We start from the raw sequence: 27,706 nt of genomic DNA, 5'->3' as shown, positions 1-27,706 counted from the left end.
AAAAAAAAAATTCTCCTCAAATCTTGTAGCTTTTGTTAAATTTTTAGATTTTCAACACCATTAGGGTGGCTGCATCTCTTGTATAATTTTAGTTTACAAGGGCTTTAAAGCACATAATGGTTATTTACTTCAGGGCAAAACTAAAAAATTGCCGTATTGAATATATTCATTTAAGGTGGCATGTTGCCATTACGTAGTTTGTATGTCATTATCCGATCTCTCCTTTGTCTGGATTTTTGTTTCACTGGCTCTTCAACCTCCCTGATCATTGTGGCGTACATTGTGCCAAATAAATGTTTGATATGTGCTGCAATGTCTTCTCCTTTAAGAATGTTGGAGGGCATGGTTGTGGTTCAAGATCTGTCGGTTGCGTCTATAATTTACCAATCTATTTATCTATTGATCCATGTATCTATGCATATAAATATATGTGCATGTGTGTGTGTGTTTGTGTATAGCTAGTTGTGTGATGAGTCACTATATATTGATATTATAATATTATCATATTCCTGTCCTAAAGGTCATTAATAACTGTAATGTCCTGTGTTATCCTTTGACATGGCCATGTAATGCTTTATAGGGCTATTTTTGGATATGAAGACGTCCTTTGCCATGTGAAAGAGTAGACTACTTCTTTCACATTCATTTGTGACACATTAATCCAAGTGATATTGTCTTGAATTTCAGGCCCTCTTTTCTAATATTTTAATGTCTTTGCACTGACATGCCCTGTTAGTAGTTTAACCGGAAATTATGGTGTTTATTTGTAGTTTAAGCTAATCATATGTGGATTTACATACCCAATTCCATGGTGCATTCACATTTTTTAGTTAAGTTTGTCAAATTCTTTCTTTGACAGAACTGATCTATATATTAGTGATTATGTGTTGCTAGGCTAAACTTGCAAAGCTACGGAGAGAACTCCTTGCACCTCCCACAAAGGGAGGTGGTGGTGCTGGTGAAGGATTTGACGTTACTAAAAGTGGAGATGCAAGAGTTGGTCTGGTGGGCTTCCCTTCAGTTGGGAAATCTACTCTGTTAAATAAATTAACAGGGACTTTTTCAGAGGTATTTGTTGTTCTCCAACTCATAAATTATTTTCTTTCATCCATGAAGTTGGTAAGGCTAATATTGCCTTATCAAAAAAAATATTGCCAATTGGCATCTTTGTTAGTACGGAGTAGATTACTGGAATCGCTTTTGAAATAAAAGAGAAAAAAAAGTCTGTTGTTGGTCCTTGTCGGTGGAATACTTCTTGTTGTAAATGTAACTTTATGCTTCCATCATTTGTATTGCTTTATGAATTACATTCCATTTCTTACATGTTGAGAAAAAAATTGATATTCCAGAAAGTAGGTGTAGCTTAGGATGGAGCTCAATCGGCTGAGAACCATATCTCATGAAGCAGATGTCACTAATTCGAATCTCCCCTTCTCCCCTCGCCTTGGGGTTATTATATAGATTTTAAATTGGACAATAGAATGGTTAAAGAAATATTGAAAATTTAAGGTGAAATAAGCACCTCACGCAACAAGTGAAATATTCTTGTTTGAAATTTTATAATTACGATCACCATTGTGCACCAAGTATATGTTATGGAAGCAAGCAACTTATGGACCGTAAACATCTGTTTGGGTGGATCTCCTAGCTCATTACTATGTGTACATGCCTTTATAATGTTGAATCTGTTTATTCTTGTCATTGTTTCCTTTTGCTTTGGGGATGATGGATAATGGTGAAATATTATTTGTAATGAAAGCTTCTTGTTGGTTGTTTCCATGGTTCATTTGAGGGCTTTTTATGGTTTGCAGGTTGCTTCCTATGAATTTACTACCTTAACTTGCATCCCAGGTGTGATCATGTATCGAGGAGCTAAAATTCAGGTAATATCATCCTTCACCGATTATTCTATTAATGATGCATTATTCTATAAAGATTTTTATATTTTTAACAGCTGCCATCTGTGTGTATTGCCTAAGGGGACATTGAGTTTCTTTCTCCCCCTTCCTTTTTTCTTTTTCCGTAAATAGTTGTAAATTTTGAATAAAACTTTTGACAGAGTAGATCTCACTCAAATCAAGATTCAAATTTACACCTTCTAGTTTATCATGAGATAATTCAGTTGGGTTTCTGTGGTGGGGTTTTTGGGGGTTTTTCTGTCTTAGGGTTTTTGAGAGTGTTTCCTTTGTTTTCTGTTTTCTTTTTGTTTTGGTGTCCTTTTTGTATACTCCATGTCTACTAAGGGGTGCCTGACGCTTTTTAATGCTATTTCTTTGATTACCTATGAAGAAAAAGAAGAAGAATTCAGACAGTTTTCTTATTGAACTAGAAATGATTTGTTCCTCCTGTCCCATATTGTTGGTGCTCTATTCCATTATGAGATGTCCCAAAAGATTGTCCACTTTGAAATATCAATGTACACAATTTTAATTATTTTAACTTATCCTTTCTTTGATTTGGAAAGTCAATACTCTTTGTTTTTTTTTTGAGTTTAAATTAGAGGATAGTTTTGGAAAGCTGTATTTTTCTTTATTCGAAAGACAATGCATACTCCCCCTGCCTATTATGTTTCAATGTTGCTAATGTGTGCAATTAAAAGCCTCATTCTTGAGCTTCCTTTTCGATTAGGCTATTTCTTTTGTTTCTAAGACTCTTCCAATCTTGTAGATTTTGTTTACTTTTTAGATCCTCGACCCTAATAGGATGGTTGCTTCTCTTGTATACTTTTTGTGTACGCGAGCTTTTCTTCTTCTTCAATAAATTATTATTCATAAAAAAAAATGTTTCAATGTTGCTTGTTTTAAAAAAAATTGATTTCTTACCTATCAAAAAAAAATGTTGCTTGTTTTAAACAATGTTTGATTCAAAGACAACTCTTCTCGGTTCTTAGTATCACTACCTACTTTGTTTTTTCATTTGCATTTGAGGACCACGATTTTTACATGAATGTGGCTTGTTGTCTTATTAGATGTTGTTGTTGATGTGGCAAGGAGAACTTAGATCTAAAGTAGATCTGAAATGAACCAGCCAAAGATGCCACCTTTCTAGCAAATTGATGCTTACGAAGGGTTTAAGAAGAAATTCCAGCAATAATCAAGACTATAACAAAGAGAAGAAGATAAGATTGAAGTTGGAAAATAAAAGATCAATTTCTAGGCTCCAAAGAGTCCAAGAGCTCAGATCTGAAATTTCATGTAATAGAGAATAAAAAGGCTGTCTACAATGACTCAAAAGAGACTGTTTATAACGGCCTTTAGTAAGCCTAGAATCCTAGCCCTTTATCTTTCATAGAATAAATAAATCTTCACCATCCAACTTCATTAAAAGTCACATGCTAGTCACATGCGTTTTTAAACTACTAAAACGTGATAATATAAATCATAGCATTATTATAAAAGACTGGTCTTGAGATAGCTAATGGACTGGATAAAAACCTTCTTTTCTTTGTGCTTAGATGCTTCCGCATCAGTTACACTATGTTTTAATTAGGTAGTGCTACTGTGTGCTATGTGCTACCCTCATTCTGAAGGGTATGTTTGATGAGAAATGCTAATGAGTGAGTGAGAATTAAGAAAGAAATGAAGTTTATTATGTTAAATGTGACTTTTGAAAGATTATATCGATAATATCAGTATGTTAGACGTTTATTCTAGTCTCCCTTAAAAAATCATGGTTTCATGATTGATGAATCCTTTAATGGTTGAATATGCCAGTAGTGTGAAAGAAATAGTCTTGAGAAGATGAATTTATGTTGTATTACCATTTCCCTAGGTTCTTTCCCTTAAAATTAGACACAACACTGCGAGCAATACTGTTCCGTCTTGCCTAATATGATGTTTATGGAGGGAAATAAATGATAGAAGTTTTGAAGATTGCAAAAGGACGGTGGTGGAATTATAGTCTTTCTTCTTCAATACCTTCTACTGTGGGGGTTCCTCAACCCGAGTGTCTCTGTTGGGGCTCATAGGTGTTCGCCTGAGCTAGGCTTGATTTGCCCCCAGAAATTACCGGTTGATTAGTTTTGTATGTCAGGTCTGGTCTTGTCGTCGCCTGTGCTGGTTGAAAGGGGATCTTCGGAGTTGGTGGTTAGCGATGGGGAGGATGGAGATTTTTGGGATGAGGAGGATGGAGAGTTTCCGTACCATTTGTGTGATTTTCCCCCTGCCATCCTTTTAGATTGGGCTTTGTTTAGGGATGAGGGGATCGAAGACTTAATAGAGGATACCCCTTGGAAGGTTAGCAATAGGATCCTCTCCAGTTGAGTTTCAACTAGAGAGGAGCCAGTTAGTTATAAGTAAGGGTACTTTGATAATTTCACACAATGTAAAATTACCAAAATACCCTCCCATATAACTAACTGGCTCCTCTCTAGTTGAACTCAACTGGAGAGGATCCAAGTCCGAAAGGTTAAGGGTAGAAGAAAGCTTCTAAATTTGGAATGCTCCATTAACTATGATGCAAAGGGAGCATCATCTAGGCATGGGAAAGGCAAGGCTCACGATTGTTGGCGTTTGAGGGTTTTGGGTTTTGAGTTTTGTTGTCTTGTGGGTTTTGGGGTTGTGGGCCTTTTGGGTCGGTTGGGTTGTGGGTATTTTTGCTGTTTCTTGGGTTTTGGGCTTGTGGGAGCTCCTTGTGTATATGGCTTGGGTTTTGGGCATTTTCTATAAAGTTTTTTGTTACTTATAAAAAAAATAATAAAAAAAAATTACTATTGTAGGACAACTACTTTAGCCTATATCAATTTGCTTGATTTTATCTCGTTCCGGCTAGGTGTATCTCTTGTATACTCTTGTATACCTGGGTTGCACCTTTGAGGTTTTTTAATATCTCGATTACTTATTAAAAAAAAAAAAAAAAAAATAGATTACTTTTTTATTGTTCTCTGTTTTATTGGGGGTTTGGGACAGGTTAGGGTGGTAGAAGAAAGTCCTGCATTTTTATACTAAATAAAACTTGTTAGAAAATTCTAGAAGGTTGCTTTCACAGTATTCAGTATTCAGGGAGTATACAAGAGAAAAGATAAAAGAAAACAAAAGAGAGAGAGAAAAAAAAAAAGAAATCTAAATTCTAATATTACTAAGATCCAAGAACTCCAAAAGCAAAGAGGAGAAGCCACTACTTCTCATCATCTACTAGCTGCAGTCCTATGCTGTTTGCTTAGCACTCAGTGATTCTCTTGCAACTTTTTTTTTTATTGAAAGAAAAAATTTATTTCCATTTGAGAACTGTGTTGAATTTGTTCCTTTGGAGTTGGTTCGGATTTTGAAGCTATAACAACAATAGGTGATCTAAGACTCGAATGCCCTCCAAAAAATCATATGTAAGCATGGTTACTATCATCTGTTGTGGCCCCTTTGGTGATGATGGTTTTGTGTATTCAATTGAAAAGCTCCGTTAACTATGGAGATGTGAGCACTCCCTCAAGTCGCCGAAAGGATAGGATCCCTTGACGTAGGATTGTGTTCTCCTTGGTGGGTTTTGTGGTCTTGGGCTGTTCGGTTTGTAGGGTTTGTTTGATGGGTTTGTTTGGGATCCTTTAGGTTCTTTTGGGCTCTTCTTTTGGCTAGCTTTTGGTTGCTTCTCTGTATACTTCCGGTGTACTCAGGGGCGCCTTACGCTTTTAAATAAAACGTTTATTACTTATCAAAAAAAAAAAATCAATAAGATACCACAACATGCCTTTGAGGAGTGAACTTTTATTGGATTTTTTTTCTTCTCACACTCGTATTGTCATTGTTTACTTGTTGAGATAGATTTTTCTCTCTCACTTTTTTTTTTTTTTTGAACTTTGATTGGCAGTTGTTGGATCTCCCTGGAATTATTGAGGGTGCTAAGGATGGAAAGGGTAGAGGGAGGCAGGTAAAACATTTCTATCCAACTTGGTTGTCCGTTATTATTTGTTGGGTTTTTTCTGCCTCTGTTGGTGATTTTACTACAATAGGCTGGTCTTTATAACCATTTCTACCTAAATATACATACATATATATCTATGGAAAGTATTTTATATATTCTATGTACTCAATCTTTCATTTTGTTTCAGAGTTTTCCTCATGCAGACATTTTGTCAAGGCATTTCAGCCGGAATTTCTTTCAATGTGGCATGTTATAAAGTGGGTTGATCTTGTGGTCACTAACAATGTCTGGTTTGGGGCATTTTGATCTATGAAAGATGTAGTTAGCATATGAAGGTTGCCTTAAAGAGCAGATTTGGAACTTAATTGCCTTTAAAATAGGATGTACCAAGGCCAGAAGGCCAGAAGGCATATGTGTGTTTCAAACGAACAAATGAAAAGAATGATACTTTTTTGTGAGACCCAAAAACTTGGTTATGGCTATAACTTATAAGCTATGTATTGGACGTGCTTGCTGGTGGACATGAACTTTGTGTCCTACAATGCAAATAAGGAATTAACTTACAGTTCATGAAAAGTTTGTCACAGCATATTTTCCTTATCTGTTGTCATTTCTACGGATGTCATAAGTTGGTTTTTATTTCAAGTTAGTTGTGCAGTTAACACCAGGTCTAGAAAGAATAGAAGTCAGACATGTTTCATGTCTTTACTGTATCATTGCATCCTAAGAGTTGGGGATAACACGGATCTGACAGATGGACACATGCTAACCTCCAGCACCTTAAATGCAAGGCCGCTTCTCTTGGGAAACATGGCTCAGTTTTTCTTTATTTCTGATTGCCCGTTGCTTTTGGGTCCATGTAGTGTAGGGTCATACTTTTAGACCTGGGTGGTGGAATGGATTCAAGAATGCCAGAATCATCTATGAACATGATGGCCAACCTTGTCTTTGAATTTTGTGACATCTGGTTATGAAAGATTAGAGATATTGTTTTTGATAAGTAAAAGATTACAGATATTGTTTCTGGAACAATTCTGTATGTTGGTTATTTATATTCGACAGGCTGGTAGAAATTTTGATCTAAGTGGTTCATGAGTCTTTTGATGATGATTTTGTGAAGATCAATTCAATAAATATATCAGAGATAGTACTTATCAAAAAAATAAATAAATATATCAGAGATAGCTAACATATCTTTTATGTGTTGTGTGTGCTTCCTCAAAGTAATTCTTTTCTATCTCTATATTGTCATTGGGCCTTTGATGCTGTGAAATGATGGTTTTGTTATATAAATCATGTTATTTAAGGCTTAAATCTGGCGGACAATCTGTTTGGCATACAGAAGTTCACATGGTATAGATGCTTCTGATGCATGTGTGTTCTTCATATGCCTGTCTAATTGGATTTTCTATTGATCTGTCATTGCAAATGCAGGTTATCAGCACTTCTAGAACATGCAATTGCATTTTAATTGTTCTTGATGCAATAAAGCCTATAACTCACAAACGTCTGATAGAGAAAGAGCTTGAGGGATTTGGCATAAGGTAACGTGTTTACGGTTAAGACTTCTGTCTTTGTAAAAGATGCTCTCTTTGTTATTCTGGCAATGGGTTTTTCTAGATTTTTCCTGCATGTGTCTAACAAGTGGCCTATAATTACTCGGTGACATGAACTTATAGGATATAGTATCCTTTCCATTACATTCAACTATTTGTGATGAACTATGTCTCTAGATTTTGTTATTCATATTCTTATGGAACATGAAAATGATAACAATTTTTGAGACTGAGGTGTTATCTTGCCTCAAAAGTGATTTGTTTGGCTTCTGAACTTGTTGCCAAGGCACCGAGTTAAAACCAAGTTGATGCAAACCTTCCGGTTCAGACATCTATTTTTCTGGGTTTATTGTGCCAGGCAGTAGAAATCTGAAAAAGTGCTGGCCACAACACTTGTATGTGGTGGCCAAACAGTATCATATATTATGGTTTGGAAGTTTTTAAGGGTGAAAGGGATATTTCAGTGCTAATAGATTGAATGAGGATGTAAAAGGACCACTTTTAGTGGGTGGTAGGTTGTAACGGGTCTAGTGATTTGGGTAGTTGGGCTGAACATTATGTTGTAATTGTAGCCCATTTTCCATTATTAGGTTAATTGAATGGTTAGGCCCATGCCGGTAGTTAGTTGAATAGTTAGGCCCATTTCAATAGTTGTTAGATTTCAGTATAAATCTCCAGAAGTGTATTGTAGAAGCTATCATGACACAATAATACAGGACCTTCTCTTCTTTCTTATCTTCTTTATTTCTTTCTTGGAGAGTGACTCTTGAATCAGTCAATTTCTTTACCTAATTCATCCATCCATTCCTATAATTTCCATTTCAAATCGTCTCATATACATCAAACAGAATTGTGGAGTGCGATTCTTAAGCTGTTTGGTGTTGATTGGGTTATGCCTTGAAGGGTGAGTGATTTGTTGGGAAGTTGGAGGGGACAATTGGGAACTCGCCATGCTTTGCAAATCTGGATGTTGGCTCCTTTGTGTTTAATGTGGTGTCTTTGGAGAGAGCGGAACGCAATGAGTTTTGAAGATCGTGAGAGTGGTTTGCTAGAGATAAAGAAGATGATGATACAATCCCTGTACATATGGAAAGTGGCTTGGAATAGTGTGCATTTCTCTAATTTTTCTGAGTTTTTGGAGTTATGTGCTTCCTTTTCTATATTTTAAGGGTACTCTTGTATACTCCCTGTGTATTAGGGTTGCGTCCCTTTGCGCTTTGATTGAATATACATTACTTATATATTAAAAAAAAAAAAAAAAAAAATTCTATATAGCACATACCACATCAATAAAATCCATCATTCAAATTACATAAAAAAACCTTTCAAAACAAATTAAACCATTAGGGAAAGGTTGAAACTCCCCTCTATGTGTGTTATCTTGGTTGCCTTCTAACTCATGATTGAACTAGAACACATTTTAACATACATCTTAGAATCCCTAATCTAGCGTCGACGCGTGAGAGCGCGTCAAGCTAGGAGATCCTCTCTCTTCGCTTCCTTTCTCTTCGTTGTGAAGTCGGGGTGTGAGTTCTGTCTTTCTGGTTCTTGGGTATCCTTTGTATTGCGTGTAGGGGCATCAACTTGTGGTTTCTCTTTGTGGGCTCCTTTCCGCCGGCGACTATGTAACGTTCTCTGGGTCGGCCGTTCTGCGTTTTGGGGGTGTCTTGAGATGGAGAAAAGTTTTCTCGTGGAGTCGAAGATTTTTGTCTTCTCGGTTTTGGATGGGGCGTCAAGGCTGAGGGTGGGGGAGAAGAGAAAAAGTTTTTTTCGGCAAAATCGTCATCAATCCTCAGTGCTTGAAGTGGCTTGCATTGACGCTGGAGATTCTATTGGGTTTCTCGGAAGACCAAGAGTTCATCAAATCCTTCAGGGAAGGGTCGAAAATTTTGATTGCTCGGAGAGGTAGTAACTGTGCTGGCCATTTCCTTGAGGCAATAGTATTCGGGTTGGGTGGCCGGAAAGGGCTCATTTTGATCCTGGAAGGCCGTGGTGGGTGGGGTTGGCTCCAATTCTCAGACGAGCTGAGAAAGGCCGCTGTTTTCCTTTCTGCCAAAATGGACTGCGGAGTTGGGTCCTTGTATGTGTCGGTCAATAATGAGGGGAAGGAAGAAGAGGCAAAGATGGGTATGGTTCCTTGCTGGAAGGGCCCCTCCTTTGTGGAGGTGTTGCGGTTAGGTTCGGTGCCTTTCGTGGGGGGTAGTCGTTCCAGGTTGAGCGCTGCGTCAGTGGAACCATGTGTTCTGGATTTTCTCTCGTCGGTGAGGCATGCAGAGGATGATTTGAGAACGGCGGTGGACTGCTTCTCTTTGGAACCACCTCCGCTTGAACTGTAGGACAAAGACCAGCTTATCTGTCCTCTGGGTAAGAAGCTTCTCTCACATTCGAATTTGAAATTCGAATTTTCAAAACGTCGCACGTGGAGAAAGCTGGGCAACGGGTCTAACTTGGCTTTGGGCCGGGCTGTAAGGAATATTTTGGACCGTTTTGTCGGGACTGGGCTGGGTCGTAAACGTTCAAGTTTCCGCTTAGCCCGACTCCTCCCGAAACTTTTAGCCTCCCGTCCGTCAAGAATCATGCCGGAGATGTCACCAGAGATTTCTTCTGGGATTCCTTTGGTTCGTCCTTTTGGTGGCTTGGAGGATGCTTCGTTGGATACCCATAGAAGGTGTGGGTATGTCGTTGTCAAGTTTGCTTGGGTGTCCTCTTTTGCTGGAGACGATGGAGGTGGTTCCAGAAAAAGACGATACAGGGACTGGACCTTTGGGTGTTAGTGTTGTACGAATGGATAAGAATGGGGTTGAACCAGAGGGCTTCGATGGTGTCTCTGGGGGCTTGAGGAAGGCTAGAGAGGAGCTTGCTCCTGGGGTTTCTTCGGTTCTGTCTTCTTCCAGGGGTGGTTCTGTAGCCGGGCCAAGTCTTCCTTCAGTATTCCCTGGGTTTTCGGGTTTTGTAGTTGGACTTTTTGAGACTTCTTCTCTTCTTCCAGCACTGGAGACGTCTTCCACCCATACAGATTCCTTCACTTCGGCTGAGATGGATGAGAAGTTGACGTCAGAGTGGGAGATAGATGTTAGGAAGAAGGTTGCTGGGTTTTGGGAGAGGTTGTCGAGTATGCGTGGAATGTGTCTGAGGAGCATAACGAGAGGTTCAGGGCTATTACGGAAGAAATGATTAAGCGTCAGAAGACTAAGGGCAAGAAAGAGCTTTTGAATCTGCAAAGCTCTGTTAATTATGGCGACCCTAAAATTTCTTCTAGTTGTAGGAAAGGCAATGCCCATGTGATGTAGGGTTGTTTGCCTTGGGGGTTTTTGTGGTTTGTTTCTCGGGGCCTTAAAGTTGGGTTGTTTTGTGGGCTTCTTCTTGTCGGGTCGGCGGTAAGGCTTTTGCTTCTTGAATACTCCGTGTGTATTAGGGGCGCCTTACGCTGTTTTTTTAATAAAATTGCAATTACTTATAAAATAAAAAAAAACAAATTAAACCATTATAAATGGTATCAGACCTCTTCAATCCTATCATGACAGAGGATACAAGGTTTTTTCAACTCTCAGACTGGCAACAGTGAGGCAACAAGAAGAAAATCAGAAAAGAATATGGGAAAAATTAGCCTTACGGATGAGCCAAATAACAGAAAACCTAAGATCATTAGGTTGGAGTTACCCAATTTTGATGGAGGGAAAACCCTACTGAATGGATCTTCAAAGCAAACCAAAGAATTGCAGATCATTGTCTGGTTTGGTTTCAAGAGGCAAAGGAATTAGGTTGCTTTACTAGCTGGGAGGCTTTTGTCAGAGAATCGCAGATCAAATTTGGACCAAGAAAGGCTGATGGAAATACTTGGTCGACACAACCTGTAATTGGCCCTCCATTGCTGAATAGCTGGAACTGGCATTCTATAGATGGTTCCAGCTCAATCCAGGGATTTAGAAGATGGCCAGCAAAAAGACAAACTTATGTCAGAGACCCATCCTAGAAGGGATGTTGAGGCAAATAAGTATGGAAATGTTGATGAGGTTGATAATCATGACTCTTAACATAATTGAAGATAATGATGACTCTAACATAATTGAACATAATGATGACTCTAACATAATTGAAGATGCTGAAGATGATTTTTTAAGTGCTGGATATAATTGTGATACTAGTCATATAGAATCATCTAAGCTCACTCCTAAAATTCTTATCTTACCAAATAAGCACGATAACTGGCTAGTGCAAGCCAATTTGTCTTCTGCTGTCGTTCCAAGTCTCGGATGAATTGCATGGTGAACATGTTGCTGTTCCTTTTGCTGCAGGGGTATTTGCAAATTGGGCATTGAAATCAAGATGGCCATGTTGTTATGACTGCTTTAGTGGCACCAGAAAGATCTGTGAAATGGCATAGCAGTTGGGTCGCTCTGTTGCTGTTAGAGGATCGTAATATGCCCTTAAATGATTATGTTCTTGGTTGGGGTTGTGTTTCTCTGGCAAGTAAAAATGGGGATATTCCTTAGCCCAGGTGGCTTAATCTGTTTTTTTGGTTTCTGTTGAGAGAAACCGTGATGCCAAAAAAATAGTGATGGAGAAGGGTCTTCATTTAATGAGGGACACTGCTAAACAACTGACAAAGCATAAGCATGTGCAAGATGCATTGGCAAAAACACGAGAATTGCTTTGTACTGGGGACGTGCATTTAGCTCTTGAAGAGAGTTGAAAGTGGTCTGGTATATGGCTTCCTTGGGTTTTGTAAAAAAAATCATGTGACACTGTACAAGCATATGCCATTAAGATTCTTTCTTGCATTCTCAAAGATCATGGCTTGAGGCACAGATGGCATTGGAAATATAAATTGTTATGCTCAAGACTGGCATAGGTAGGAGTGTTCAACCGTGAAAAGTCTTCTAATCTCCTTAATGGGACTGATCATGCTTCTGAATTGGCTTTAATTGAAGACAGCGATGTGGTTATCAATGAGACTTTTCCTGTCAAATTTCCTAGAAAGTGCCATATCACAAAGTTGTTTCAAAAACTTGATTGAGTTGACAACATAACAAGTGTCATGATAGGTCATGCTTCTGCCCAATTTCTATTTCCCAGAACTCACCTGTCATGCCCAGTCCCCAACTTAAGTTACCCAACAGACGTTTCCCTTCTCAAAAACTTCTATGACTTCTTTGAAATATTTGGTTGGCTTGAGGTATGATGGTTTGTATGGGAATAACAAAAGGTTGTGATGACTTGCTTTTAGAAAAGGCATCTTGAAGTCGGAAAATTGGTGGATGAAAAGTGTCACATAGGCATCTTGGTTTTTTTTTTTTTTTTTGTTGCTAAGTAAGAGAAATATCATTAAAAAATACAAAACGCAAACAAGTACACGAAGTATTCAAGATAAGTGACTTGGGCGGAGAAGAAAAAAGAACAAGAAAATCATGAAAGCTAATCTCTAAGGGAGGTAGGAATGCAGCAGTCCAAGAGAACAAAGAATAAAAAAAGAAAGTTCTGAGCTCCTCAATTGTCCTTTCTTTGTCCTCGAAGTTTCTATCATTTTGTTCCCTCCACAGACACCAAAAAAGGCAAGAAAGAACCATGTTTCACACTACAACACTCCGAGATCAACCACCCGTCCACCAGCAAGCGAATAAATTGACCACTCGAAAAGGCATAACCGAAGACAAACTGAAGCGGCTGAAAATGGCATTCTATAAGGCACGAGCAACTTCACAATAGAGAAGAAGGTGGTTCATAGACTCCCCATTCATTTTGCAAAAATAACACGTATCAATCATAATGACATGCCTCTTTCTAAGATTATCCAAGGTAAGAATCTTCCCTAGCACCGCCGACCAAGCAAAAAAAGCCACTTTCAAGGAAACTTTGGTCCGCCAAATACTTCTCTGGGGGAAAGAAACTTTCTCTTTGCAAGCAAGGACCTTATAGAAAGAACTAACATCAAAGTCACAAAGGCATCTTGTCCTCAAATACTTTGAGTTCTTTTAACCATTGGTTCTTCATTTTGTCCGAATGATTTCTTTGATGCTGGGTACAAAGAGTTAATGGTTGTTGGCAGAACTGTGGAAATGAAAATAGGAAAAGAGTTGTAATTTAGTGGAATGTGGCAGACAAAGCATGTGAAATGGGAAAGGTGAGTGGAAGACAGGTGCTCTAATAAAGCTTATGTTTTGCTAATCGATTGGCTAATTTGGTAGTAAAACTTTTTTTTTTCTTCCCTTTTTCTTTTGTTAATGGTTTGGGCTGACTGAATACTCATTGGGATGATTAAGCAGATCCATTCAAACTGCACCTTGTGGACAAGGAGCCTTGTAGGGGTGGGATATGTAACAGGTCTAGTGGTTTGGGTAGTTGGGCTGAACATTATGTTGTAATTGCAGCCCATTTTCCATTATTAGGTTAATTGAATAGTTAGGCCCATTTAAATAGTTGTTAGATTTCAGTGTAAATCTCCAGAAGTGTATTGTAGAAGCTATCATGGGAGACTAATATAGAACCTTTCTTCTTTCTTTCTTTCTTGGAGAGTGACTTTTATCGAAGCAGTCAATTTCTTTACCTAATTCATCCATCCATTCCTTATAGCATGGAGAGTCTTCCCTTTTTCCTTGGAAGAGCATTTGGAAGGTGAAGGCTCCATCTTGTATTGCTTTCTTCACTTGGACGGCATCTTTGGGTAAAATTCTTACGATTGATAACCTTCGGAGTCAGGGTCTTACCTTTGTCAATTGGTGTTGTCTTTGCAAGAAATGCGGGAAACAAACGTTGTCCTTTCGAAGATTGCGAGTCTAATGTGTTACAACTAAAATCCTCCTTGTTGAGTTCCCTTTTGGATTGGGCTGTCTTTTTTGTTTCTAATTTCTCTTCCTCTTCTCTTGTAGATTTTGTTAATTTTTTAGATTTTCGACCCATTATGGTGGTTGCTTCTCTAGTACACTTTTTGTGTACTCAAGCTTTTCTTCTTCATCAATAAATTAATATTCATAAAGAAAAAAAAAACATAAAAGCCGTTCTATTCCATGTTTGTAGAATCCTGATATTCCAAATATAACTTTTTCTTAAGAAGCATTCTTGGAAAGTTTTTGTCTAGAAGCACATCCCTGAGAAGGAGTTTCTATTGCAGGAAGCTGTGCCAAACATTTCCTTGATATTATGACCAATTATAGTGTAACTAGGACTATACTCCTTGATGGAATTTCTTGAAGTATCTTGAATTTTTTTTTTAATAAGTAATAAACTAATCTCATTGAAAGTGTAAGGCGCCCCTTAGTATACTCGGAGTATACAAAGGAAACACCTAAGTAAAAAGAGAAAAACGATCAAGAAAGACATCAAAGCTAAAGGACAAAAGGTACACAAATGTCGTAGTCCAAAGGTACATCGTATGGTGGAAAGAGGATGAAACCTCCTCTTAGGATCTTTCCAAATCCTCAAAGCTTCTATTGTTCATTTATCTCCAAAGGCACCAAAAGAGGCAAATAGGCGCCAGTTTCCACACCACAGCACTTATTGGCCTTCTAGAGGACCACCAACAAGCAAGCAAGTCGATAACCCGTCTGGGCATAACCCAGGACAACTCGAAGCGACTGAAGAGAGAACTCCGCAAAGCAAAAGCCACGTCGCAGTGAAGAAGAAGAAGAAGATCCACAGACTCACCAGTCTTTTTACACATGTAGCATCTGTCTATTACGATAACATGTCGCTTCCTAAGACTATCCAGGGTAAGAATCTTGCCAAGGGTCGCTGACCACGCAAAAAGCCGCCCTTGAAGGGGCCTGAGTGTGCCGCACGCTTTTCCAAGGGAAGTGGCTACCTCAAGAATAGGCCAAGGAGCAAAAGAAAAACTTGACATTGAACAAACATTTTTTGGAGGGGACTCACCACAACTTATTTGCTCTGTTTCTACCCACTCTAACTAAATGTAGCGCCTGGAGAAAAGAAGCAAAAGCATCCACCTGCCAATCGTGTGCCTCTCTAGAAAAGCTCACGTTCCAATGGTTGGCACCGCCCAAAAACTCTTAAGTTGTCTGCAACAGAGGCGTCCTGCACTCTAGCAATGCCAAAAAGAGTTGGAAAAGCTACCTTGAGGGCCGTGTCTCCACACCACAAATCATGCCAAAAGCTAATCATGGAGCCATCCCCCAAAACAAATCTAGTAAAGCTTGAGAAAGAATCCCAACATCTTCTGATGAACTTCCACACCCCCACCCAAAGACTCTTACCGGCTTAGAAGAGCACGACCCACCCCAAGAATTGCAGTATTTGGAGTCCACCACAACTCTCCACCTCGCATCTCTTTCAGTCCCATACCGCCAGAACCATTTACCTAGGAGAGCGCGGTTAAACATTCGCAAATTTCTTATCTCCAACCCACCCTCAGAGATCGGAGCACAAACCTTGGCCCAATTAACCAGATGATATTTGAATTCTTTGCCTATCCCTCCCCACAAAAAGTCTCATTGAAGCTTCTCAATAGGATTGGCCACACAAGCAGGAATGGGGAAGAGAGACAAGAATTATGTAGGCAGATCGGAAAGAGTGCTTTTAATAAGGGTGACCTTGCCGTCTTTTGACAAATACATCATTTTCCAGCTGACCAACCGGCGCTCCATCTTTTCCACAATGCTATCCCAAACAGACTTGGCCTTGTAAGAATCCCCTAGGGGCATACCAAGATACTTCAGGGGTAGAGAGGAAGTCCCGCAACCCAAGATGTTTGCCAACTCGACCACATTATCCACATTTCCCACAGGAACCAAAACAGATTTGGCCAGATAAATTTTTAAGCAAGAAACAGCTTCAAGAAAAAGTAAGAGAAGCCACAGAGAAGCCTGAGAAAAGGCCCTTGTCTACAGTAGCAGTAAACATTTTGCTCAAAGCTTCCATGACCGCTACAAATAGAAGGGGAGAAAGGGGATCACCCTGTTTAAGCCCACGGTAACTACTGACGAAACCGGACGGCGAGCCATTGACCAAAACGGAGAAGCGCACCGAGGAAATGCAGGGAGCTAACCATGAGACCCATTTCTCTCCAAAGCCACATCTACGCAACATGTACAATAAAAACTTCCATTTGATATGGTCAAAAGCCTTCTGAATATCCAGCTTGCAAAGCACCTCAGGCACACCGGACTTGATACGGCTATCCAAGCATTCACTGGCAATGAGGACCAAGTCCAGAATTTGTCTACCTTTATCAAAAGCATTATGAGGCTTTGAGATGATCTTCTCCATAACAAGGCTCAATCGGTTAGCAAGGACTTTAGCAATGATCTTGAATTATTCCATGCCAGTATACTGTAGATTATTAAATTTTTTTATTTATGATCATGGAAGCTGTTCTCTTTATTCTTTTGTGAACTCTGCTACTTCCTATGGATCATTAGGTGTAACACCATGCTTTTGAGTTGCATATCCATTACTTTATTTTCTTCATCATAGAGATTTCTTATATTTTTTTTTTTCTCTTCCTTGTACCTTTTTTTCTCTCTCCAATTCTGTTTTTGCTAACTATTTATTTGTTTATTTTCTTGATTCAGGTTAAACAAGGAACCACCTAATCTGACTTTCAGGAAGAAAGATAAGGGTGGAATCAATTTTACTTCAACTGTTGCCAACACACATCTAGACCTTGAAACTGTGAAGGCAATATGTAGTGAATACAGAATTCACAATGCTGATATTACTCTTAGGTTTGATGCAACTGCTGATGACCTCATAGATGTCATTGAGGGAAGTAGGATATATATGCCTTGCATCTATGTTGTGAACAAGATCGATCAGATCACCCTGGAAGAGCTGGAGATTTTGGATAAACTTCCTCACTACTGCCCAGTCAGGTATTTTTTTTCCCCGTACTGAAACTTATTCCTCATTTAGGACCTTTCCTTGCCTTTTTCTAATGCCCTTTTGAGTGTTGCATAAGATAATACGCAATAGTTTGGCATGGGTCTGCTGAAACATACTCTTTGATAGATACACAACTTAGACACCCATGTGACCTCACACATGATCCCTTGTTTTGTTAGGGGATGAGATGCCATTTGGCTCAGTTATCATTGGCAAATATGCTCAACTGTATCTGGACAACATTTTCTCTTTGACATGATCCTGTACCTTGATATTCTGATTGAGTCATCACATATACAAATTCGTTTTTTGGGACACTTCCTTTTTTAGAAGGTACGGGAGATATGTCCAGGTCTTCAAGTACATTTCTAGTACAGTGCTCGAGTTCCTCTGACTATAGTTTCATGGGCATGTATTTGTTGAGAAATGCTTCTCTCTCTCATCAAATTTCTCAGTTTCACTACACTACTCAAAACTGTGTATATTCAAAAGTATCTGAGCTGTTGCATTGTCTTGTGTCTGAAGACATGTTGTATTCATATCAAAATTTGCCCATTTTGTTAACCACGTTGCTACGCATATTACATTTTTCCATAATTTTCCCAATTTAACAGCATAATATAGAAGTTATACTGGGAAACATTAGTAGGTTGCAGTTTACACAATAAGGTTCAGGACATGGTATCCAAACATCAAATTTACTGCCTTTTCCAATTAGAAATATGTACTGCAATTCATGTTGCAAAGCATCGATAAATTGTATCAATTCCTAGTTCAATTACATTTATGAACTCATTTATTTAGTGATTGATATTGTTATTGTTGTTGTTTAATTATTATTATTATTGGGTGATTTACCATGGCTATCTGCAGTGCTCACCTGGAATGGAATCTTGATGGTCTGCTGGATAAGATATGGGAATATCTAAGTTTGACACGCATATACACGAAGCCTAAAGGGATGAATCCTGACTATGAGGACCCTGTAATCCTGTCATCTAAAAGGACGACAGTTGAGGACTTCTGCGAACGAATTCACAAGGATATGCTTAAACAGTTTAAGTAGTAAGTGCCCTCCAAAATTTTGTGCTTTTATAGGCTTTAACTTCTTACAAACTGTGGATCAAAAGATTTGAGAGCATAGGAAATCCATTTTAGGTACTTGTGCCACAATAAATTAGATGCTTTGAAGGCGTCCGGCTCATTTTTTTTTTTCCTAATGAACAATAATTTATTGAAAGAAAAAGACAAAGTCGTCGTACACAAAAATTATACAGGAGAGACCACGACCCTACAAGTGTCTAAAATCTAAGAAGTTAATAAGATTTAAAATATTTGAAAATGAGAAATTAAGAACATAGACTACAACCCAATCTAAGAGAGATCTCAAAAAAGAGGATTTTAAATAGAGCTCTTTGAACTCGTAGTCCTCAAAAAGGTGTTGATTCCATTCTCTCAAAATGCGCCGCATTAAGAACACAGGAATAGCTTTTCAGATAGCCTCTTTGGAATATCCTCGTCCTTGAGTCTTCCAATAATGAATAAATGAAGCAGCTCTAGGATGTTGTTAGACAGCCCACCAACCCTCACTCTGGACCCCATACTTCTCAACAATCACCTATCTCCAAAGAGAAGTCTCCTCTTGCACAAATCTCCAAAGCCATTTATCAAGTAAAGCTTTGTTGAATACCGTGGTATTTTTAACTCCCAACCATTCTCTAGGAACTAAAGAGTAGATAGTCTTCCAGTTCATCAGATGAAACTTAGGCTCTCTGCCTAGTCCATTCCAAAGAAAGTCTCTTTTGAGATGCTCCAATCTCCTAGCTATACTGGCTGGTAAAAGAAAAAGGGACAAGAAGTACGTAGGTAAACTGGATAACGTGCGCTTGATTAGAGCTAGCTGACCACCCTAAGACAAGTAAATCTATTTCGTTCCATTTTCTCAATTACCCCATTCAAAATAGCTTTTTACTTAAAAGAAGAACCCAATGGAAGTCCCAAATATTTCAAGGGCAAAGAAGAGATACTACAGCTGAGAATATTGGCCAACTCTTCTGGATGTGGTACCTCTCCCATCGCGATTAATTGAGATTTTTGAAGATTGATCTTCAAGTCTGAAATAGGCTTCAAATACATGAAAATGTGACCCAAATTGTAGATTTGAACACGATTTGCATCACACATAATATGCGTACCATCTACAAAAAGATGGGATATTTTTCAGGGAGGCAGGGTTTTGGATGTCTACCGAGAATCTTGATACATAACCCCCAACCATAGTTCTAGAGAGCATCCCTACTAAGGCGGGTGATGTCTCCTTGGTGAAGGCCTTGGGAGCTACCAAAGAAACAATGTGGACTACCATTAATCAAGATAGAGAGAAGTGGGCCGTGGAGATACAAGTAAACATCCATTTCCTCATTTTAGTACCAAGAGATATAGGAGGAACTCCCAGTTGACATTGTCGTAAGCTTTTTCTAAGTCCAGCTTGCAAATAGTGTTGGGAATTTTTCGATTTCAACATGTTGTCCAAACACGAATTACCTATAAGAATTGAGTCTAGAATTTGTCTACCCTTACAAAGGCATTTTGACTATCCAATAAGAGCGATACCAGCACCTGATTCATTCTAGTAGCAAGGACTTTAGCCAAAATTTTATTAATACTACTCACCAAGTTGATAGGTCTTTGGGGATAAGAGGAATGAAAGTAGGCATTAAGGCCCTTCTCGAACACCTCATGCAATGAAAGTAGCATTAAGATTGCAAAAATTAACAGTTATAATTTTTTTGTTTTTTATTTATTTATTGATAAGTAAGAAAAGTTTTATTAAAAAATGTAAGGCGCCCTTAAGTATACAGGGAGTATACACATGAACCAAACCAGCCCACAAAAAGAAACTTAAACAAACCCACAATGATCTAAGCCCTTAAACCCAAAACCCACAAGGACTTAGCTCTTAAACTCGGAATCCACAAGGAGCACTCAACGTTACAGCACCTGAGCCTTTCTTATTTTTTTTTTTTTATTATAAAGTTTCTTATTGTAGTCATCTATTCTACTTCAAAAATATCTCATTTCCTTTTTAGTTTTCTCCCTCGAAACTCAATTTCCCAAGTTATTATTTTTTTTCTTTAAAAAAAAACAAAAAAAAACTAGGTCATATTCATGTGCACTCATCGGAATTTCCTTTTGCCAAATGCAGCCTATCTGTTGTTTACTGGTTGTAGCTCAGTATTAGCTAAGTACTTTGGACAAATATATAATAATCTTTCCTGGTATATCTTTTTTAACTAATCATATAATTTAGCTGAATTATAAGAATGATTATGTTCTATAAACCACGTTCATCATATATAATGTGACTTGTCTTAGACACAGCTGATGTAGCTGATTCAGTAGAGTTTTTTTTTTTTTTTTTTTTTTTTTTTTTTTTTTTTTTTTTTTTTTATTTGCCTGAAATTCTTTGACAATATTATTAATTCTATCATATATTTAAAGCTGGATTTTGTTGATTTAGTTATTGGAAAGACAAATCATCTCATGCTTGACATCCTGTGAGAATTAGCAATAACAGCCTAAGCTACTTGACAGGTGGCCATATCTGCAATTAGATTACCTTTCTAAAGCGGTTAATTACATGAAATATGCTTATTAGAGATTTATAGTAGTCATTAGATTTGTGGATTTTGGTTGAGCGTCCTCTTTTGGTTTGATGTTTTTCTTCCTCATCTTTACTGTTCAATGGTGGCTTACTCTGTCTGATTTACAGTGCTTTGGTATGGGGATCAAGCGCAAAACACAAGCCCCAAAGGGTTGGCAAGGTTTACTCAATACCCTCATGTGTACTCGGGCTTCTTTTTTTTTTTCTCAATTGCAAATTTCTTTTTCTCCTTAATTCATTTATATCTCATCTGCTGATTGAATACATGACTGGTTCTTCTTACACGCCAGGAACATGAGCTTGAGGATGAGGATGTTGTTCAGATAATCAAAAAGGTGTGAGTGTAGGAACAATAGAGCAAGCAACGGTTGAAAGAATTTTCGAGCATCGAGTAAGGCTTTTGTTATGAGATTTATTTCATATTATCCCAAGCTATGCTAGATCTAAGCAGTCTATGTCATCTCTTTTTCATTTGGAGATTAGGTAGAAGAGGGAGAGAGCTTGATGTGTAATTAAGCTTGTTTTTTTGAGGTCAAGCTTGTTTTTGGTGATTGTCTTCCGCTTGGTTGTATGACACTATGCACGAAACCTATTAGAGAAAAGACTACACGGAAGTTTCAACTTTGAAGTAAGCTTGCTAAAATTGGTGTCTGAACATTTATGTGCTTTTAATTTTCAGATCATTTGGAGGTTTTAACTTCGGGTTGAATTCTATAATGCTTAATTGAGAAATGTTATATATATTTTACATTTTTATCGTATAATTATCCCGTAATGCTAATGTGACAATCCCAATCCCAATCAACTGTTGAATTTTCTTAGGAAAAATTTACATGCCTTTTAAATTACTACCTAATTAACAAGGTCTTTCCAAACTTTCAATTGAAACAAATTTCCCTTTCAAACGACCAAAAAATTGTGATGTCCAACACAATTAATAGGTTAGAATTGAGAATTTCATGTTATTATATTAAATTGGTCAGATTAGAGTTAATTTATATAATTTTATACTCATGTCCCAAGACGATTTAAAATCTGACATGACATTTAGGTCAAATCCTCGTGTGGTTGCATATATGGATGAATTGTATAGCCAAAGTTCAAAGGAGCAAAAATGTTTTGCTTTCTAGCAATAAGCGACAAATACGATTCACATAAGAGAAAACGACGATGAGTACAGAAAAAAACCAAAACATTTAAGCAAAATAAATTAATTTCCCAATACAATATCACTGTCGTACAGGAAGAAACCAAAACATTTTTTTTTTTTTTTTTTTTTGATAAGTAAGAAACCAAAACATTTAAGCAAAATAAATTAATTTTCCAATACAATATAATTATGCGTTCCCAAGTCTCAGGCTTTCACGCAACAGTTGAAGAAGCTGAGAAAGCTCCTCCTTGTCTGCAACAAAAAAAAAAAAACAAACAATCAATGTTGGAACTACATTAACCATATCAATAACCAATTACTAATGATTAGTTTACCCTTGCTTTTTTCTTAAAACATGATTATTACTTTGATTCGTACCATAATTACGAAACTTTACCTCAAGTAAATTACTTTCCAACGGTTCTCGTTGACTTTCTCATAGAACTAACATAAAACAATTACCTTTGTGAAAGATAAATTGTTTATCTTCCGTGTCAACACAGAATCAAGCACGCATCTTTACCAGACAAGTTTATTTCTGTTTTCCCGCACAAACAGAAGATGTTTTATGTCTGAAATCAGTTGCATGCATGTGCACCCCACGCATCTCTATCATGCAAAAGTCGTTGATGGGATAGAAAACTATATATATACATATATTTATAGATAAAAGAGTTATGATGCCATCCAAAATCACTTTTTAAGTATTCAATTATAATAAACATTCATTCTCCGTATTCTCGTGACTTGTCCTAGTAGATTCTCAATTTCGTTTATTAAACCATTAACAAAATAAAGGCACCGAAAGAAAATTCTTTGACTAGCAGTTCTCAATGACAATCATACTGCACATTCACAATTAAGGTAAATAATAATGCTTGGAATATTGTCTTTGAATATCCATCCTATCACTCTCTCTCTCTCTCTCTCTCACATATATGAGACTACGAGTAATGATATACATCACCCCATTACTCTCTTAAGCTTATGTGGTGTGGTCTCCCATAATTTAAAAAAAAAAAAAAAACCAATTTTCATGCACATAAGTTTTGGGGGATGGGAGGATATATATATATATATATATAGAGAGAGAGAGAGAGAGAGAGAGAGAGATGCTAAAAATCACATTTTTCCTACAATTATCTTATAATGTTGGCAAATAATTGTGAGATAAAAATATAATTTCTAGCATTAATCTCTCTCTATATATATATTTTGATTATGTATTTTCAAATCTCTAAGCCCCTAGGAAAAATCAAAGCACATATTAAAGGCTATGAGAAAGTTCCTACCTAGACATTACCAATTTTGAGTTTTGAGCCACCGTATTTAATACCGACTTAGCAATTTCAACACCATCCAACCACATGCATGCCACCATCATAGTAATTGTATATTATGCTCTCTCTCTCTCTCTCTCTCCCCTTTATAACTACCAACTACTACATATCTAGCTGTTCTAGATAAACCTTATTTAAAAAATGCTAGAACATCTCCTATGTTTTCCTGCAATGGCATAGATGTAATTAAAAAATTACATCTATGTCCTTTTGGATGGCATAGATGTAATTTTTTAGATTAAAAAATTACATCTATACAATTCCAAGAGAACACCAGGAGATGCTCTAGCATTCCTCTTTAAACAATGCTACGAGATAAAAGCACTACCAACTACTACATATCTAGCTGTTCTAGATAAACCTTATTTAAAAAATGCTAGAACATCTCCTGTGTTTTCCTGCAATGGCATAGATGTAATTAAAAAATTACATCTATGTCCTTTTGGATGGCATAGATGTAATTTTTTATCTAAAAAATTATATCTATATCATTCCAAGAGAACACCAGAAGATGCTCTAGCATTCTTCTTTAAACAATGCCACGAGATAAAAGCACAAGAAAACTGGCCAAGAATCTTACAGTTGGAGAGTGCTGGCTCTGATGGTACGGCTGATCAATTTGAGGGTTGCTTCCATTGGTACTGGTGTTGGTGGATGAGGCAATCAGCTCTTCCTCGTTCCCAAGACTCGCTCTAGACACATCCCTCTTGTTCTGCTTCCTATTTTCCCTTATTTTTGAGAAATCCAGAGAGTAGTCTGGCACCTGTCCTGTATGGTCCCAGCTCCCGTATTGTGGCACTGATAGCCAGGCAGCGTTCTTCTGCATAAAAAAAAAGAAAAAAAAAGAAAAAAAAAAAGATGATCAAACCTTTTCATAATTACATCAAAAAAATTCAATCCCCCCCCCTCAGAATAATTACAATTGACCAAACAATAAGCATCAAGGCTTCTTTTTCATAATCACCCATATCAAAATCACTTTACCAACTCACATTCCATGAGCCTGAACTGAAAAGAATAAATAATCAAGTTCCTGATAAGAAGCCATGAAATACAAAATCTACACAGCATCTACAAAGAAGTTAAGCCATGCATGCTCTTCAAAATGATCTTAACATGTGAATATAGAAGACCCTCTTGCACAATGCCCAAAAGTAGACAAAATAAAGCAGTGAATTGCCTTCTTACAATAAGTTTGGAAAAATCTCAGTTCTACCTTCATTGTAACTTCTAGTTGTCTTCCAAAATTGTCAGTTTGGTGGATATGTGAAATTAAATCCGGTCTTGGACATTGTTCTTCCAAATATATATACTTTGGAAAGAGATGAAATTGATCATGAAAGAAGTGGAATTTCAAACCCAGAGAGAGAGAGAGAGAGAAAATTATAAAGGTGCTAACTTTGACTGTTTCTCATCTTTTAAAAAGAAAAAAGTGTAATGAATACTTGTTTGAATGTTTCATAAGGTTGAACAAATCCAAAAGATAATTTCAACAAAGAAACAAAAAAAAAAAAAAAAAGAAAAAGAAAAAGAAAGAGAGGGATTTAACTTTCCAGAACAAAAGAGAAGTAAATGAACCTTTGAATGAGAATTTATATATCTTAATTTATTTCCAGAACAAAAGAAAAGTATAAATGACCGTTTGAACGAGTATTTATAGATCTAACTTCTTTCTAATTTCAGGTATATTCATCTGAAACAAAATCCAGCTAAACAGAGAAAAAAAAAATAAGAGTAACCCAAAATAGAATCCAAAAATTCATACATATATGTGTGTGTATGTGCATCAGTGCATGTATTTCTAAATGCATATCGATATTAGAATAAACAAAAAGTATCATGAACCGTTTGTTTGCAAGGAAAACGCAGGAAAATGAAAGAAAGAAAGACAGAAAAAATGCCTAAAATTATTTGGATTTTTAGCGACTCAGAACTGAATAAACATCAACATCCACATATCCGTTTTAAGTGTTTTAACTCGTAGCATCCTTTCCAAAACTAGAAGAACACGAAACCCTTTTACTTCATTAATTACTTGCTTTATACTTTCCTCTGCTTTCTCATCAAACGAACAAAACATCTCAGCATCCAAAACAAAACCCAAAAAAAAAAACAAAAAAAAACTAAACTTTCATCATCTTAACTCAGCACAAACACACACTCACCCACCTCCTTACGATCCTCCATGAGAGCGATCCGAGTTCTTCAAAGAAAAAAAAAAAGTGGGAGGGATTTATTTGTATATATCAGCTTCGTCAAACAGAGAACAAGAGGCTTTGTTTAGTTTTCCTGCGTGGGCCGATGAGGGCAACTGTTGGACAAGCACTGGACGATGAGATTGGTCGGCTTGACTGGATGACACCATCCGATCCCATTATATATGCCTTCGATTTTACGAGAGTGGGCCTCTTACTTGAACGTAATCACGCAACTGCCACTACCAAGCAACACGCATTTCATGGCGCGTTTAGCCGTTTACGTGTGTAGCTTTTCTTTGTCTCTTAACTTTCCATGCTTTCTTCGTTGCCGCCGCTGGATATTTGCCAATCTGCTAGCTTTGAGCTGTCTCCAAGAGCCAAAGAATCTTTCGTAACTGTAAAAGGTAGGGCACTGATTAAACGACTGCATGAGAGGGCCAGCTTTTGATTAAGTTTCAAAAAAATAGCTTTATTAGCCTGTAATCCTAACTGAAAGATTATGATTAAGATTAATAATTTGTTACAACTTCCCCCCTCCCCCAACCCTTTCCTTTTTCTTTTTTTTTTTTCTTTCTTTTTTTTTTTTTTCGGTCGGACCGGCGATGAAACTCTGACAAAATAGATAAAGAAATCATTGGAATCTGTCGGTCCTTTAAGGACTGAGAACACTCTAATAGTTAAGTTAATTTATTACGAGTGTGAGAGAGCTAAGGAGCGGCGTTAAAATGCATGAGTTTGTGTTGTTTGGAGAGAGTGTTCATTTTATACTGAGGAGATCTTGAACATGATGCTTGCCACGAGGCAGTCCTAAATCTTTTGATTACGAGAAATGATTTACTTTTCAAATTGGTTTTTACAAAATTGATTTTTAAGTAATATGTCATCGTTCTATGAGATAGTAATACATTTTCTAAAATAATCATCTCATCCATGATTAATACATTATTTTTTTTTAAAAAAAAATAGTGAGTGTAACACTTTTCTTTTATTGCCATAAAGTTGACTGTTTTAGTGAGTTCTTTTTTTTAATATATTAAATAGGTTTTAAGCTTGAGCCCTATGTTGAGTGGGCCAAGTATATTTGGGTTGATGGGCCTAGCAGGGCAGTCAGGCCCAACATAATTCATTAGAGATAGATAATTCATTAGGAGAAATAATTGAAGTAAAGTAGGGTAATTATTTTATCTCGATAGGATTAGTTTTATCTCATTTTATTTGTAAGTTTATTTATATATTCGTTTTTATTACTAAAGTATTTTGAAAAAATAAAAATTATCTAACAATTTCCTTATTGCTAAGCTTAAGTTCTTTACAAATAAATAAATAAATAAAAAAACCTTGTCTTAGATAATTCGTTATAATATCTCTAACAAAATAGACAAAAAAATTGACTATTATACGCTTAAAATTTGACCAAGAATATTCTTCTAATGTTTGGCATGCTCACGTGACTTTAATACGCTGCCATATATATTTTCTATTGAGAAGATGATGTAAACAGTAAACCTAATATGTCATATCAGTGCAAATTTTCTGATGCCAACTTTTTTGAGTCCAAAGATTCCTCTAAATCAATGGAGGATGATGATTATCACGATGATTTTGTGAAACGGCAAAGACACGTTATTGCTACTATTTTGTTTTGAGAACAGAAAAAACCAAAGATTCTAGCTACGAATTGAGAGAGAGAGAGTGAAAACACAAGAAAATAAGAGACAATTTCTGTAAAGGGACCACGGCATGGTTGAGCGTTAGGGGTGACCACTCGTATGTGTGTTGAGATATGAATATAAGACTATATAGATTAACGATAATCTGGCATGTTTGATTAAACGGATTAAACCCCTAAATTCTAACATTTTAGTTTTGTATTGGGTTAACAGGTCATGTCAAAAATTATCTGTTATTATGTTGCTTGTTGAATTCGGGTTGTGTCGAAGCATGGATATAAGGATATTTAGGTTAACCTTAATTCAACTCATTTAATTAAACGGGTCAAACTCTTAAATCATAACCCTTTAATTTTGTGTTAGGTTCATATTGCATTTGCAAATTATGTAAAAAATTGTAGCCCTAATCAGCACCGGCCCATTTGCAACTCTTTTTTAATA

At 37.0% G+C, this 27,706-nt stretch overlaps 2 protein-coding genes across 3 annotated transcripts in view; one reads left to right on the top strand and one right to left on the bottom strand.

Moving 5' to 3' along the window:
• LOC133857929 (developmentally-regulated G-protein 3) overlaps positions 1 to 21,550 on the top strand; it is a 28,511-nt gene extending 6,961 nt beyond the window's left edge. The window contains exons 3-10 of the mRNA XM_062293319.1: positions 895 to 1,068; positions 1,812 to 1,883; positions 5,800 to 5,859; positions 7,288 to 7,397; positions 16,934 to 17,233; positions 18,117 to 18,308; positions 21,016 to 21,067; positions 21,198 to 21,550. Coding sequence (XP_062149303.1) covers positions 895 to 1,068; positions 1,812 to 1,883; positions 5,800 to 5,859; positions 7,288 to 7,397; positions 16,934 to 17,233; positions 18,117 to 18,308; positions 21,016 to 21,067; positions 21,198 to 21,248 — 1,011 coding nt within the window. The 3' untranslated portion in view covers positions 21,249 to 21,550. The remainder of the gene's footprint in view (positions 1 to 894; positions 1,069 to 1,811; positions 1,884 to 5,799; positions 5,860 to 7,287; positions 7,398 to 16,933; positions 17,234 to 18,116; positions 18,309 to 21,015; positions 21,068 to 21,197) is intronic.
• A 532-nt stretch (positions 21,551 to 22,082) lies between these two features.
• LOC133857968 (uncharacterized) lies at positions 22,083 to 25,758 on the bottom strand. 2 transcript variants are annotated; one of them, XM_062293362.1, is made up of 3 exons: positions 25,567 to 25,758; positions 23,978 to 24,214; positions 22,083 to 22,309 (listed from the first exon to the last, which is right to left on the bottom strand). In XM_062293362.1, the coding sequence occupies exons 1-3, from the start codon at positions 25,582 to 25,584 to the stop codon at positions 22,262 to 22,264; spliced, it is 303 nt and encodes a 100-aa protein (XP_062149346.1). In that variant the 5' UTR covers positions 25,585 to 25,758; the 3' UTR covers positions 22,083 to 22,261. The 2 variants fall into 2 exon arrangements, with proteins under 2 accessions (XP_062149346.1, XP_062149345.1); XM_062293361.1 differs by having other exon boundaries at positions 23,978 to 24,217; positions 25,567 to 25,757.
• Positions 25,759 to 27,706: the final 1,948 nt, after the last annotated feature.

This window comes from Alnus glutinosa, chromosome 14 (genome assembly GCF_958979055.1).
Source record: "Alnus glutinosa chromosome 14, dhAlnGlut1.1, whole genome shotgun sequence".
In the NCBI taxonomy this organism is placed as follows: domain Eukaryota; kingdom Viridiplantae; phylum Streptophyta; class Magnoliopsida; order Fagales; family Betulaceae; genus Alnus; species Alnus glutinosa.
The sequence above is the reverse complement of the archived record's forward strand: the minus strand, read 5'-3'. Positions and strand labels throughout refer to the sequence as shown.

Coding starts and splice junctions, on each gene's coding strand:
- LOC133857968 (XM_062293361.1), bottom strand. Junction 22,310..23,977: donor AGAGCCAGCACTCTCCAACT/GTAAGATTCTTG, acceptor TTTTTGTTGCAG/ACAAGGAGGAGCTTTCTCAG.